Here is a 16,135-nt window from a genome sequence, read left to right as displayed (position 1 = left end):
ATACTATCATAAGCTTGAATGAATGTAATAGAGAGAAAAACACATCTCTAGGTTACATGTAAACAAGCTTCATTCCAATGAGAAACACACCACCAAATGGAAGATTCTAAAGTCTCTCCATTTTTCTTTCCTTCTACTAAACTATGTAATCTAAAACTCTTTATAATTCCTTCATCTATTCCTGTCTCACATCTATTTTACTGTAACACCACTGACAACCTAAACAGAGTGCTATTTGATATTACCTTCTGTAATTTCAATGCATATCAGCTGTGACAAACATAAATGATAAATAACTTATGAGCTATATAATCCAGTAAGATGGTCCCATGTATTATACATATATTTATATATGTACATATATATTTGCATATATATGTGCATATTATATATATATATATATATATATATATATATATATATATGAGAGAGAGAGAATGCGATCTTCAAGGTAATTCAGCCAAATGCAATTAACATGCTCTAACCCTCATTCTTAAAAACAAAATAAAATCCTGCAAGTCTTTGTTTATGACTAAAAATAAATTCTTCAAATGTACATGACAATTTTAATAATAGATATACTTGATAACCATGAAGCTTACTTATTCTACTTAGGAATAGAAGCTCTGATCACCCATCTTGCTGCCCCAGGGTCTGGAGCTCAGTGGTGTGTAAAGTGTGATGGAGAAAAACATTCTTTCTGCTGTACATGTGCAAGGAAATGGGTCCTCTGGGTGGCTGTCCAAACCTGCCTGTGAAGGTTGAATGCTGTCGGGGCACAGCAGCTGTGTCCTTTGGTTTCTCTGAAAACATGGGGAGTCCTTCCATCTTAGCTGCAGGTTTCAGAGCACTTTGGCCAAGAGTCCGCAAGTTTTGTGTCACATCTGAAGTGAGCATTTCACAAGTTCCCCTTGAGTGTTTGATAGCTTCTGTAAATTCCTTGTCTTTTAAGAAATTACTTAAACATAGACTTGAGAGTTGATAGGTCTTGTTGTAGGGGCTTGTCTGTTCAGCTGCTGAGCATCTATAGCGGTCCTCGGTGGGAGTATGCATTGAGTTTCTGTCCCTTATGCTGAGACTTTGGTTCACAATTCGATTTCGGTAAGTAACCTAAAGTAAAAGAAAATGGAAAATATATCTCAAAAAGGATACATACAATGGTGTCAGACTGTGGCAATAGCTCTAACTATTCAACAGATATTAGAAAATCAATGGAATTCTCCACTGAAATTAGTTTTCCCAGAGTTTATTCTAAAAAGAAATTTGAAATTTGCAGACCTATTGTGATAAATTTTAATTTTATAGTTTTATCTGAAAATATATCTTATTGTAGGAAAACATATCTTATGGTAGGATTTAAATGTATGAAAGCAGGCTGGGAGATAGCTTAGTAAGATATTTGTTTGACAGGACCAGAACCTGGGTTTGAGCACTGTAACCCTTATAAAAATTTTGGATGTGGTGATGTACAAGGAAAAGTAGAGTCAGTAAATCCTTGGGGCCTGCTAATCATCCATTCTAGCCTAGAAGGTCAGCTGTTTACCTGTGAGAGACCTTTTATTAAAAATGGTGGACATTGTTCCTAAGGAATGACATCTGAAGCTGTCCTCTAGCTCTTACATGAAGCATACATAAAAATAATGGGCTGGAGAAATTTTAACCCTACTATCCCTTTTAATTTATTCACCCAGTGATTAAAGGCTAGCTATTATTGAGGCATTTCTTTGTATTGACCTACAAGAAGCTAATGAATTAAAAATATTTGCTTGTATTTCTTTATCTTTATTTTTCAGCCAATCTCAACCCAAACTTCTTCCCTTCCTTCTCATTTGTCCTTACTATTTCCTTCTCTGTATATACTTTCCTCAACTACTTTTCCATCTGAGTGAAATACAAATCACTAGTCTTACCCTGTGATCTTTTTGTTATTGAATGTTTGTTTTATCTTTCTACTCATGGCCATAGTGTCAAGTATATTAGCCTAAATTAACAGTGTGCCAGCATTACCTGAAAAGATTGATGCTTAAGGAGTGACACAAATCACTTAAAGGTGATTTTGACTATTATTGTACTTTCATAGTGGGTCTATGGTTTGGTAATGACTTTTTTTCAGACAGTATTCTGATTTTATAAGCTTACTCAGGATTGAGCTTATTACTACAATTCTCAGTCTATCAGAGAAAAACTAAAAACTATACCTTAACCCTACAGCGTTGTAAATCCTCTCAAGCCCTGTAAATATTCCTTTTGAAACAATAAGGATAAAGGAAAGAAAGAAAGGAAGAAAGAAAGAAAGAAAGAAAGGAAGGAAGGAAGGAAGGAAGGAAGGAAGGAAGGAAGGAAGGAAGGGAAGAAAGAAAGAAACTCAACCAAAATCCTAACATTAGATGTGTAAGTCTCCATGGAAGAACATAAGTAACATGAGAAAACAAGCAATATAACTTCTCTAAAACTAACAGTGTCATAATTGTCCCCATGAGAATGAATTGCATGAAATACCAGGTGAAAACTCAAAAGAATTATTATAATTATGTTCAATGAAATCAAGACACAAGTAAAATTGCAAATTAATTCCAAAATACAGCTGAAAGAAACAAGAAAGTAAATACATGATATTTAAAAGGAAATCAATAAACATAGAAGTACTAAAGAAAAACCAAGCTTAAATATTGGATATAAAACCAAAGTAGGGCTGGAGAGATGGCTTAGCGGTTAAGCGCTTGCCTGTGAAGCCTAAGGACCCCGGTTCGAGGCTCGGTTCCCCAGGTCCCACGTTAGCCAGATGCACAAGGGGGCGCACGCGTCTGGAGTTTGTTTGCAGAGGCTGGAAACCCTGGCGCACCATTCTCTCTCTCTCTCCCTCTACCTGTCTTTTTCTCTGTGTCTGTCGCTCTCAAATAAATAAATAAATAAATTTAAAAAAAAAGTAATTTATAAATAAAACCCAAACTATGGGACTCGAGAGATAGCTCAGGAGTTAACTTGCTTGCCTTCATAACCAAAGGACCAAGATCAATTCCCTAGGACCCATGTTAAGCCAGATGCACAAGGTGGCACATGAGTTTGTTTGCAGTAGCTGGAGATCCTGGAGCTCTCTCTCCCTCTCTCTCTCTCTTTCTCTGTGTGTGTCTTGATCCAATAAATAAAACAAACAAATAACAACAACAAAAACTAGCAAAACACTCACCAATAGAATAGAATAAGTAATGGAAACAATATTAGAGACTAGAGACAAGACACAGGAATTGTCACATTCAAATATGGGAAAAAATAAGTTAATAGTAAAGTAAAATTAGGGGCTAGAAAGATGGCTCAGCAGCTAAAATCACTTCCTGTACAAGTATGAAAGGCTGGCAAGGTTTGAGGAACTGCCTGAGTTTGAGCCCTGTCACCCACATAAACATATGGACATGCCCATGCATATCTGTACTCTCAGTCTTGTAGGGGAGCAGATACTCAAAACTCTTTTGAGTTAGGAAATAAAATAAAATAAAATAAAATAAAATAAAATAAAATAAAATAAAATAAAAAATAGTTCCAAGATAAGTAAGAGAATCCAGAGTGGGTAGAAATGCAATGGGGTGGAACACCTTACACTGCACTTAACACACTGATATCAAGTGCATTCCAACACAGGAGAGCACATGAGGCACTGTATGAAAGCACACATATTCATATATCACACACACTGCATAGTACATACCATACTCACACACTATATATTACACACAATATATTACAAATATGTGCATGTAATATTTTCATAATGAATGGAACTTTTATTAAACTACCAAATCTAAAAATCATAGGCCTAGAAAAATTAATTCCAAATAATTAAAGTAGGAAACATGTGGATGCTACTGTTCTAATATGACAAAATTCAACTAGTCAGAAGAGATAAAGATGGTTGCTTTATATGAATTAAGGAAATAATCCATTCAGATGATTACACACACACACACACACACACACACATAAGTACTATATGTATGTATGTGTATACACACAGATATATATATATATATATATGCCAGATATAAGTACACTTTAATTAAAAAAATCCACAACTGGGTATGAAAACACAGATTGACCCCAGCAATATAATAGTGGCAAAGTCAACCTCAGAGATGTCTATACAACATTCTATCCAAAACCTGGAGAATACATATTCTTCTCAGAAGCCATTTAACTTTTTTATTTATTTATTTTTAAACATTTTTTCTGATTTGTTTATATTTATTTATTTATTAGAGACAAAGGGTGAGAGAGGGAGAGAGAGAATGGCCATGCCAAGGCCTATAGCCACTGTAAATGGAATCCAGACATTAAGCCATCTCTCCAGCCCCATTGAACTTTCTTTAAATATAAGTATTATATTTTGTGATATAGTCTCTCTCTAGTCCAGTATGACTTGCAATTCACTATGTACTCTCAGGATAACCTCAAACACACAGCAGTCCTTCTACCTCTGCACCCCAAGTGCTAGGAATAAAGGCATGAACCACCATACCTGGCTGGAGATTTCTTTTATAAATATTTTATTATTTATTTGCAAGGGGAGAAAGATGAGATGAGAGAGGGAGAGAGAGAGAGAGAGAGAGAGAGAGAGAGAGAGAGAGAGAGAGAGAGAGAGAGAATTGGCAAGCTAAGGCTTCTAGCCCCTGAAAACAAACTCCAGATGCATGTGTCACTTTTACATCTGGCTTATGTGGGTTACTGGGAAACTGAACCCAGGTCATTCAGCTTTGTAGGCAAACACCTTAACTGCTGAGCCATCTGACTAGCCTTAAAGTTTCTTTTGAAAGATAAAAGTATATCATATAATAGTATATAATTCAAGTGTTGATAAATGCAGGAATATTGAAGTAATTTCTTATATCCCACCTGTTCACAACAAAGCCAAGCTGGAAATGAACATCAAGAGAAACATGAAAGCATACACAGTTATGAAGATTAGACAACATGAATAGGGTATTGAAGAAATCAAGAAATAAATAAAATCAAATACAAAACACACCCTAAGTTATTAATGTATAAATGAAATGGAAGTTTACAGTTATAACTGTATGCACTAAGAAAAATATCCCAAATAAATAACTTAAATGTGTTCATTGGAATCTTGTAGAAATAAGGACGAAGAAAATTCCAAAGCAAATTGAAATAATTAAGATAAGGAGAAGAATAATGAAATACAAATGGAAAATTTATAAATTGCTAATGAAACAGAGTTGGTTCTTTGAAACCAAAGAAGATTGACAAAGGAAAGAGAGACTTGAGTTAATAAAAACAGATAAAAAGGGAAATATTACAACTAATACCAGTGAAAGTCAGAAAATCATCAAAATATACATTAAAAATTAAATTTCACTAAATTATAAAATCTGAAAGAAATGGGTCATTTTCTAGATGCATATGATTTATCAATATTAAATTGAGATAAATAATTTAAACAGAATCTACCAAAAGCAACTTGAGTGAAGCTTGAATAAAAATCACCCAGCTTTAAATCAGTGCTAACCATTGAGACATGTGTATCTAGGTTTGGTTAGCAAAAACACGTAGAAAGCTGGTGCAGTAGGATGAATGTTTATAAACCCAACGTGACTATGCAGAGAAATGGAGGCAAAGGAATCCCTTGTAGCTCATGGTTGGACTAGCATGCCAAAGACAGTGGCAAACAGTGTGAGACCTTTCCTCAAATGAGGCAGAAGATGAAGTCCCCCACAGGTGTGCCTAGGCATGATCACCTACCTACACAACACACACACACACACACACACACACACAGTAAACTAATCTCTGTAATGAACACAGGTGCAAAAATTCTCAACAAAATGTTTGCAAACTGTTTGTAGGGCCACATGAAGAGTTTATTCATCATGATCAATTTGGCTTTATTCCAGAGATGGAGAAAAGGTTCAACATATGCAAATCAATAAATGTTATTAATTTCGTTAATACACTCAAAGAAAGGAATTACATGACACCTCAATTGATGATGACAATGCTTTTGAAAAAATCCAATAGCCATCCATGATTAAATCCCTGAAGATTCAGTAAGAATGAAAGGAATATCACAACATAAAAGTCTGTATATAGAAAATGTGCAGCTAATGTTACTCTAAATTGGGAAAAACTCAAAATTCAATGTATGGCCACCAAAGACAAGTGTGACCACTTTCTCCACTCTTGTTCAATGTAATTTTAGAAATCTTAGAGTAGTAAGAGAATCATAGAAAAATTATATGAAAGGAAACAGTCGAAGTAGGGAGTTAAAATATCCTTATTTGCAGATGATATGATTCTATGCATGAGAACCTAAAGACACCACCAGAAAACTCTTAGAACAGACAAAAACATGCAACACACATCAAAATCAAGCTTCTTATATGCCAACAATGAACACACTGAGGGGAACTGAGAAAACAATTCCATTTATAATTCTTTTAAAGAAATACCTTAAAATAAATCTAACAAAGTGAAATATCTCTACAATGAAAACATCAAGACACTCAAGAGAGAAACTGAAGACACTAGAAGAGGGAAAATCCTCTCATGACTTTTGGATCTTAATATTCACATGACGATACAGAAGAGCCCAGGTAGTGAAAAGAATCCTGTGTAAAAAAAAAAAAAAAACAATATTGGCACTATCATTATACCTGATTTTAAGTTATGTTCCAGAACCATAGTAGCAAAAACACTACTGATGAATATGTAGCACATATACACAATGGAATTCTACTATGCAGTAAGAAAAACTGATATAATGGCATTTGTAGGAAAATGGATGGATTTAGAACAGATTATACTAAACAAACTCACACAAGCACAGAAGACAATGTCACATGTTGTCCCTCATCTGTGATTCCCAATCTGGAACAACTTGAGTTGTAGGCATACCTGAAGGACAACTCAAGGGACAGATAATAGGCATGCAAGTGTTTGGGAGAAGGGTAAAGGGAGGGTGGGGGTGGGATGAAGCCTAACCCTAAAACATTTGGCTCTGGCCTATAAGATCCTATACCAGAAATCAGTTATAACCTACACTGAGCTGTAGAGATTTACATGGTCCCCAAAATAAGAAAGGCTTCTGTCAAAGCACTTGATTACCTGCCTGAGGTTAAAGGGATTGACCCTACTGCTGAAGACACCATATGCTGCCAATGCAGAACATCTACAGATCTGTCTAGAATCTGAAATGAAGCCAGTTTCCAGATGGTCTACCCATATACTTCTGGAAAGCATTATATGAACTTCTGGGGAAAAATGGCCAACAATGTTGTGTGCTAGGAGGGGACACTGCTATATGAAAGAAACTAGCATGACAAGATGCATACATTGTGCAATAGTGGGACCCTGCCTAAATGGGCAACCAATGACTCTCAGATTGGATAAGAGATCTACTCAGTGGAAAGGAATCCATAGCTGAAAGTGGAAACCAAGTCATAATTCTATGGATACCAAGATCATGGACTCCAATGAGAAGCTCCCACTAGTCTTTGGCCAAATAAGAGGGTATATTCATCAAAATATCTTAATTAACAATATTTATTCAATTTAACCTATGCTGACCTCATTCTCTGTTGGAGAATCTATTTCCCTTTTTGAGAAAGAAGCAAGAACTGAGGAGATTAACTAACCCTCATACATCATCCAGGGCATAGGTGAAACCCAAGAGGAATTGACAAGATGTGCAAGAATGCTGCTTCACTTGTAAGCCTGACAACCAGTGCCAGGATGAGGGATATAGACATTGAGGGTACTCAGAATGCACCAAATGGAAATGCAGAAGCTGCTGAAAGTACATCTCTCAAGGAGACTTAAAACATACTCACTATAGCTCATGGAATTTTGTAGAGCACAGAATAATTGTAAGAAAGATTGTAAGAGCTACAAAGTGGAAGGAGATGTCCAGAGGCACTACCCACAGTGACTGACTGCTGCTCACACATCTCAAACCCACAAAATCATGGTGAAAGCCAGAAATCCTACTAAGAAAGGTTCTTAGTGAAATGGGGGCAGGAGGAGAGAAATGATGGTACCAACATATGATGTGACCATATAAAACTTCTATCTAATTAAAAAATGTAGATCAAAGAAACAGAATGGAATATATAAACCTGGTGCTATAGCCACTTAATTTTTGGCAAATATGCCAAAAATATACATTTTAGAAGAGACAGCCTCTTAAACTAATAATACTGGGAAAACTGCATATCCAAATACAAAAGAGTGAAAACTAGATCTTCTTCTCACTCTGCACAAAAGTCAACTGCTCCTGATCAAAAGCCTTAATGTGAGACCCAAAACTCTGTAACAGGAAAAAGTGTGAAAAACTCTTCAAAATACAGGCATAGGCAAATATTTCCTGAATAGGACAATAGTTGCTTTGGAAATAAGGCCATAATTGAACAAATGGTATTCACTACATTTAGAGAAGCTATGCAGCAGAGGAAACAGATATTTGAGTATCAGAGAGAAAATCTTGTGAGCTGTTCATTTGACAGAGGAATAAGTTCTATAATACATTAAAAAACACAAGGTCAGTCTGGTAAGATGGCTTAGAAGTTAAGCACGTGACTGTGAAGCCTAAGAACCCGCGTTCGAGGCTCAATTCCCCAGGACCCATGTTAGCCAGATGCACAAAGGGGCACACGCCTCTGGAAGCCCTGGCATGCCCTCTCTCTCTCTCTTTCTCTCTCTCTCTTTCCCTCCCTCCCTCTTTCTCTTTCTTTCTGTTGCTCTCAAATAAATAAATTAAAGTAATAAATAATTAAAAAACACAAGTAGTTATCAAAATTTTCCCATATAAAAAGAGTGCAGGCCCAGATGGATTCACTAGTGTATTTTAGCAGACTCTCATGGAAGAACTAACACCAATGCTTCTTAAACTTTTCCATAAAGTAGAAAAAGAAGGAATCCTACCAAACTCCTTCTACAAAGCCGGCATCACCCTGATACTAAAACTAGGCAAAGATAGAACAAAAAAAAAGAAAGAAAGAAAGAAAGAAAACTACAGATTAATCTCCCTCATGAACATAGATGCAAAAATTCTCAACAAAATATTGGCAAACAGGATAAAAGAATATATCAGAAAGATCATTCATCCTGACCAAGTAGGCTTTATCCCAGAGATGCAGGGATGGTTCAACATACGCAAATTGATAAATGTAAGACATCATATAAGTGGACTGAAGAACAAAAATCACATGATCATCTCACTAGATGCAGAAAAAGCATTTGACAAAATCCAACATCCCTTCATGATAAAAGTCCTACAGAGACTTGGAATAGAAGAAACATATCTCAATATAATGAAGGCTATTTATGACAAGCCTACAGCAAACCTAATACTAAATGGAGAAAAACTTGAAGCTTTTCCACTAAAACCACTGTCCTCAGTTTTATTTAATATGCTACTGGAAGCCTTAGCCATAGCAATAAGACAAGAGATAAACATAAAAGGAATACAAATTGGAAAGGAAGAGATGAAGTTATCATTATTTGCAGATGACATGATTCTATACATAAAGGACCCTAAAGACTCTACCAGCAAACTGTTAGAGCTGAAAAATACCTATAGCCACACACACAGAAATCAGTAGCCTTCCTAAATGTGAACAATAAACACACAGATGATGAAATCAGAGAATCATTCCCATTTACAATTGCATCAAAAAAAAAAAAAAGAAATAAAAAGGTTTCCTGGAATAAACCTAAACAAGGAAGTGAAGGAAACTCTTCAATGAAAACTTTAAAACACTCAAGCAAGAAATTGCAGAAGACTAGGAAATGGAAAGGCATCCCTTGTTTTTGGATTGGAAGAATTAGTATTGTGAAAATGGCAATCTTACCAAAAACAATTACATATTTAATACAATCCCCACCAAAATTCCTATGGTGTTCTTCACAGAAATAAAAAAAAATCCAAAAATTCATTTGAAATCACAAAAAAATCTCTCTTAAATAAATAAAATATTTTTTAGAAAGAAAATGATGGCAAGGAAAATAAAATAACTACACATATGTTACTGAAAAACTTTATGTGTCTTCAAAAAGTTATAAGCAGGTCTTGAATCTCTGATGAAACAAAACACAAGTATTGACTTCCACAACAGAATGTAACAAGCTGGTGATAGATGCTTCGAAGATCTGTTCTTCTGTTAGCGACCTGAAGGTGAAGTGGTTGAGGCTAGAGAGGAAAATACTAAATTTTTTTTTTTTGTTCATCTTTATTTATTTGAGAGTGACAGAGAGAGAGAGAGAAAAAGGGGCAAATAGAGAGAGAATAGGCACTCTAGGGCCTCCAGCCACTGCACACAAACTCCAGATGCATGCACCCCCTTGTGCATCTGGCTAACATGGGACCTGAAGAATCAAGCCTCGAACTGGGGTCTTTAGGCTTCACAGGCAAGCGCTTAACTGCTAAGCCATCTCTCCAGCCCCATACTAAGTATTTTAATACCTGAAGTGTTTATGGATTCTAAGCATAAAATCTTAGAAAAATGTATCATTTTATCTTATTTTTTACTTACATATTTAAGATTTAATACATATTTTCGATGTGTCAAGATGTGTTGTTTCATTTGTCACAGCTTTTCATATAGGGTGCTATTGTACTTGTTTTAATGATGAGAAACTGAAAACTGAGGATCCCAGATAGGTGGTAACAGAATGCAAATTACAGCTGACAAATTTGGACTCCAAAATCACCTTTAAGTCAAGAGTTCTCAGCCCTGGCTCTACTGACTCTCCCTGCAGGATTGTCTGCACACGGTCCCACATCTGCAAGCATCAGCTGTAGCTCATGCAACCCCACGACCGCACACAGCTCTAGGCAGTGCCACCTGTGCTCTAGTGCCAACCTAAGGTATACTGCCTTACATAGATCGAGCAATAGATGCACAACATTTAAAAGAAAACCCCATACATAAACTTTTATGCTTGCTTTTAATGATGTACAGTTACAAGTAGTACAAATTTCACCCTGTATAACTTTATAAATTTTCTTATTCTCAAACTCGTAATGCCTACTAAGGCACTCCTCTAATCCTCTAAGCTGTTGCAATTACTATGTATTTTAAAGATTATGCGATTAAACCCATCAATATGCTAGGAGAGTTTATAAACATGATTCTTGGTCAACAAGGAAGATACATATAAGTACGGAACATGAAATCTAACACTTTCTAAGGAATCATTTGTGTTCCAATGAGATTAGTTAGCCAACACTTCACTCAATGCGCTAACAAAGACCATAAAAACCAGTTTCCTCCACAAACAGGGAATAGCGTAACATGATGTGTTATAAAACTTAAAAGCAATGGCTCCTTTGATGTTTTTCACCACATCACTTGCTGGCCAATGTAAACATGCACTTCTAAAATGAACTTTGTTCTCAGTCACTGCCATTTAAGATGAGGGTAGACTTGTCATATTTATTAAAAAATAGCAAATTGCCCTTTTTCTGCCTGCACTGAGGAACAGAATTTCTGCAGTAGTTATGACATATCACTGTAGATGGTTCTGGCATGACAGCTGCATCTCTTCACAACCTTAGCTGTGGAATCTGTTTTCAGTGATAAGGAAGAGTTTTATAAAGGTCTGGGAAACACTCTACTGTGAAGAGATTATATACAGAAGTAGTTACTGCTTTTGCAAGCAGGAATCCTGGTAATAAGTTCAAGTAATAACCCAAAAGAAACATTCAAAGGTGCTAGCAGTCAAGATCTGTTTCTTTCAGATTACACAAATTACTAAGTGTGACAGAATGGAGAAATTATCTATAGTGAAATTGCTTGTTCAGCTCGACCTTACTCCTGAAAATTTTAGGAGGTACTAAATTCTCTTGGTGGACATTCAGGTCTCAGTAAGAGTTAGAGGGCAGACACGGAATAAGTAAGGTGAAAGTTAACAAGGCAGGACAAGGCATGGCCCCACTGGGAAAATGATGACAGCAGCTCCATCTCTCTAAGTGAAAAGTGAAAACATGTCCCAGGTTTCCATAAGAAACCAGGAACATGCATGACTTCTTTTCCAAGCTAGAGAAAATGTTCTCTGAGTAGGTGAAAATTCTGCAACAATAAAAAGTTGCCTTTAAAAGTAATATGTATGTGTGTGTGGGAGAGAGAGAGAGGGAGGGAGAGAGAGAAGTAGAGAGAGAAATTCATGTATGAAAGGAAGAATTCTGCGCAATTCTTCTTAGTTAAAAATGATTTAAACAGGGCTGGAGAGATGGCTTAGTGGTTAAGCGCTTGCCTGTGAAGCCTAAGAACTCCGGTTCAAGGCTCGGTTCCCCAGGTCCCACGTTAGCCAGATGCACAAGGGGGCGCACGCGTCTGGAGTTCGTTTGCAGAGGCTGGAGGCCCTGGCGCGCCCATTCTCTCTCTCTCCCTCTGTCTGTCTTTCTCTGTGTGTCTGTCGCTCTCAAATAAATAAATTAAAAAAAAATTAAAAAAATGATTTAAACAATAATTTCAGATAATATTTGTAACAACAACATGGTGTGATTAAAGACTTGATTCAGAGAATACAATGGAAAGTAAAATTTTATACAAATGAAATACTAGAAAAGTAAGATTATAAATGAAAAGGCTAAATAAGAATTTAAGCAGACTGTATGACTGAAGGAAATGAGTAGGAGAAAATTTATGTTTTTGTAGGAATGTACAATGACAGACAATTGAACTAGAACATTAGAGCAGCAACTTAAAATGTAGCTTGTTGTGGACCCCTAACTGCCTAATACCTAGCACACATTAGACTAGGAGATATTTCTTGAATGAGAGTAGTTTTCAAAGTGTCTCAAAAGTGTCCTCACATTAATATGATGCAGTTTTCATGAATAATTCATAGGCTTTATAGCTAATTATCATGGCTTACAAAGATAGAAATACTTCTTACAGGATTAGATAATTATCATTATTAAATAATGTGTAATTTAAATTATTCTATTTTATGGGTAAATGTACCTTTAACTGATATTTTGATATCTAAATTTATGGCATTATTTGTGTAATTTAAGAATCAACATGAGAACTGGGGTAAAAAAATAAAGAGAAAAATTTCACACTGCTCATTTGTTGTTTGATATTATATAATTTCACTTTAAAAATTTTATTTTGGGGGGGCTGGACAGATGGCTTAGCGGTTAAGCGCTTGCCTGTGAAGCCTGAGGACCCCGGTTTGAGGCTCCATTCCCCAGGACCCACCTTAGCCAGATGCACAAGGGGGCGCACGTGTCTGGAGTTTGTTTGCAGTGGCTGGAGGCCCTGGAGCACCCATTCTCTCTCTTTCTCTCTCTGCCTCTTTCTCTCTCTGTTGCTCTCAAATAAAAAAGTAACAAAAAAATTTTTTAATTATTTTTTGTTTATTAGGAAATTGAGGGGGGCGGAGAATGATGGGTGTGCCAGGGCTTTCAGCCACTGCAAACAACCTTCAAATGCATGCACCACCATGTGCATCTGGATTAGATGCATCATGGGAAATCAAACTTGGGTCCTTTGGCTTTGCCTGCAGTTATCTAAACTGCTAAGCCACTTCTCCAGCCCATAATTTCACTTTATGGCATAACCTTAACTCTCTGAATAGAGGTACCACATTATTGAATATGTTCTATAATGTGGGGGAATACTGAATATAAATAGTTTAAATTTTGTAAGTGGCTTTTAAACAAACTATCACATTCTAGCAGTTTTAGTATGATATGGTTGTATACAAAGACATCATGTTTTTATTTTTCTTTTTATTATTGAGATAGGGTCTTCCTCCATCCCAGGCTGACCTGGAATTCACTATGTAGTCTGAGAGTGGCCTTAAATTCATAGCAATCCTCCTTACTCTGCTTCACAAGTACTGGAGTTAAAGGGTGCCCCACTATGGCTGGCTCCCACTTTCCCTTTTTTTGGTTAATGATTTTTTTAAATATTTTTATTTTTATTTATTTATTTATTTGACAGTGAAAGAGGGAGAGAGTGGGGGGGGGAGGGAGAGAGAGAGAGAATGGGCATGCCAGGGCCTCCAGCCACTGCAAATGAAATCCAGACACATGTGCCCCCTTGTGCACTTGGCTAATGTGGGTCCTGGGGAATAGAATCTGGGTCATTTGGCTATTTGGCTTTGGTGGCAAGTGCCTTAACCCATAAGCAATCCCTCCAGCCATGGTTTATGAGATATATATATACTGAACTTTACGTTTTATCAAAAATAATTGGTAGAATATGATTCAAGTGGTTACAGATTCCAAGTTCTACCTACTCTTCTGGTTCTTTTTGTTAATAATTTTAAATATCCATGCTTAATTATTTTGATACTAAAAACATCATTTTGTTATTGATTCATTTAAGTTTATTAAATACATTTGATTTATTGTGGAGTTAGCTCATCAGACAAAACATACCTCATTACTCAGAATTTGCTACTTAATATCTATGATAAAATTGTCATTGTTAAGATAATGGCCTCTTACTTATGATTTTGTTAACTGTATTATTTCAATTCTAAGAGTTTTTCAATAAGTGTTGGAAGTGAAGCTACCCAAAAGTTAGGGGAAACTTGGAAATACATAAGAATGGTGCTGGAGTCACCATATGTAGGCAAGATGTATGTCCATAGTATGCCCACTTCCTTCATACAAGAGAAACCATCATCACAGAAGAACAGTGAGCCTAAGGATGGCAGGACAAGAAACGGTCTCCTTGGATTCACTTACCATTTTTTACAATATTATCTTCATAATGGAATTTAAATATTTTAGGGGTCTGGGCCTAGCTATGCTCAAGATGTGTTTCAAAAGTATGCTTTAAGTTGCTATGGCATTTTACTTTACACTCATGTATGCAATTAAATGTTACATTCATCTATGCTTTCTTTGAGTTGTTTTCATAATTTAAGGTAAATCAGACAGAATTATAAAAAAAAAGTCTGGGAACACAGGCAGGCAGTGTGACAAAGAACAGTAATGTGCATTTTCTGCTCAATGGTTCACTGACTTAGCACTATTTAAAAGCTCTTCAAAGTATTTCCAACATCAAAGGAATATTACAAATCTATATGCACAAATGAGTGCAGGGCAGTTTTGGATTTGTGATGAGTAACATCCCATTCCCTACCTACATTTCTGAAATGCTTCATACAGTATGAATAACAAGATACAGCAAAGAATAAATTACTGTGTGGCAAGTTATGATCAGGATATCATTACTTACAAGTTAGAACTAATTTCTAAAAAAAGTATGACATTTCAAAAATGTATTATTTTACTGTGTAAAAAGTTGGGCCATGAAGGTAAGAGGTTTATTTAATAATAGCAATTTTTAAAATAACTAACCATTTTTGCTACATAGGATGAATTTATGGATGTTAAAGACAATATAGAGTGCAAAAGAAAATTCTAAAGCTAATTTTTACTTTTGAAAACATGCTTTATCAACCAAATCATTTTCTTTACAAATTCAGAGTAACCTCAGAGAGTCTGCTTAACAAAGAGAAAACAGATGGGCCAACAGCTTAAAAGTTAGTCAACCTTAAAAAGATCTAAAATTGATTTTTAAATAGAAAGAAATAAAAAGCATAAAACATAACAAGAATCAGATAAAACTTAAAAATTCCTAATATCTAAAAATATGGCCAATTATTTTCACTTTATTGATATCACCTGTTGTCATTTTATTAATTTCAAATACCAACTTCTTGATCACTACAACTATGAATGCTTTTATGTCTTTAATTGAGAGAGAAAAGCAGATAAAAAGAGGGAGAGAAAGGGAATGGACATGCCAGGGCCTGCAACCACTGCAAACAAACTACAGGTGCATGCACCACCTTGTGCATCTGCTTTATGTGGTTACTAGGGAATGGAACCTGTGTCCTTAGGCTTCCCAGGCAAATACCTTTACCACTAAGCCATCTCTCCCATGATCATTTTTTTATAATAAAAAAGTAAAGATGTGAGAGAGGCTAAAATGTGAATGCACTTCAATTTCTTGATTTTATAACAAAACTGTGTTGACTTGAGTAATAACTTCCCTGGATTATGAAACTTATTAACTATCACTAATCAATTAAAGATTGTTAAATCTTTCTATGCTGTCCTCATCAACCTGAACTTTAATGTATAGATCTAAGTTTTATA

General features: G+C 35.7%; 1 protein-coding gene across 5 annotated transcripts in view; it reads right to left on the bottom strand.

Annotated features, from left to right (window-relative positions):
- Nucleotides 1-447: 447 nt before the first annotated feature.
- Nucleotides 448-16,135, bottom strand: part of Ccser1 (coiled-coil serine rich protein 1) — a 1,182,362-nt gene continuing 1,166,674 nt past the window's right edge. For 3 of the 5 annotated variants that reach the window (XM_045143121.1, XM_045143122.1, XM_045143123.1), the window contains one exon: nucleotides 448-1,110. In XM_045143121.1, the coding sequence (XP_044999056.1) occupies nucleotides 631-1,110 (480 nt within the window). In that variant the 3' untranslated portion in view covers nucleotides 448-630. The remainder of the gene's footprint in view (nucleotides 1,111-16,135) is intronic. The other 2 variants (XM_045143125.1, XM_045143127.1) reach the window with 1 other exon arrangement.

This window comes from Jaculus jaculus, chromosome 2 (assembly GCF_020740685.1).
Source record: "Jaculus jaculus isolate mJacJac1 chromosome 2, mJacJac1.mat.Y.cur, whole genome shotgun sequence".
Classification (NCBI taxonomy): Eukaryota; Metazoa; Chordata; class Mammalia; order Rodentia; family Dipodidae; genus Jaculus; species Jaculus jaculus.
Note: the sequence above shows the minus strand (reverse complement) of the source record. Positions and strands in the feature narration are given on the sequence as shown.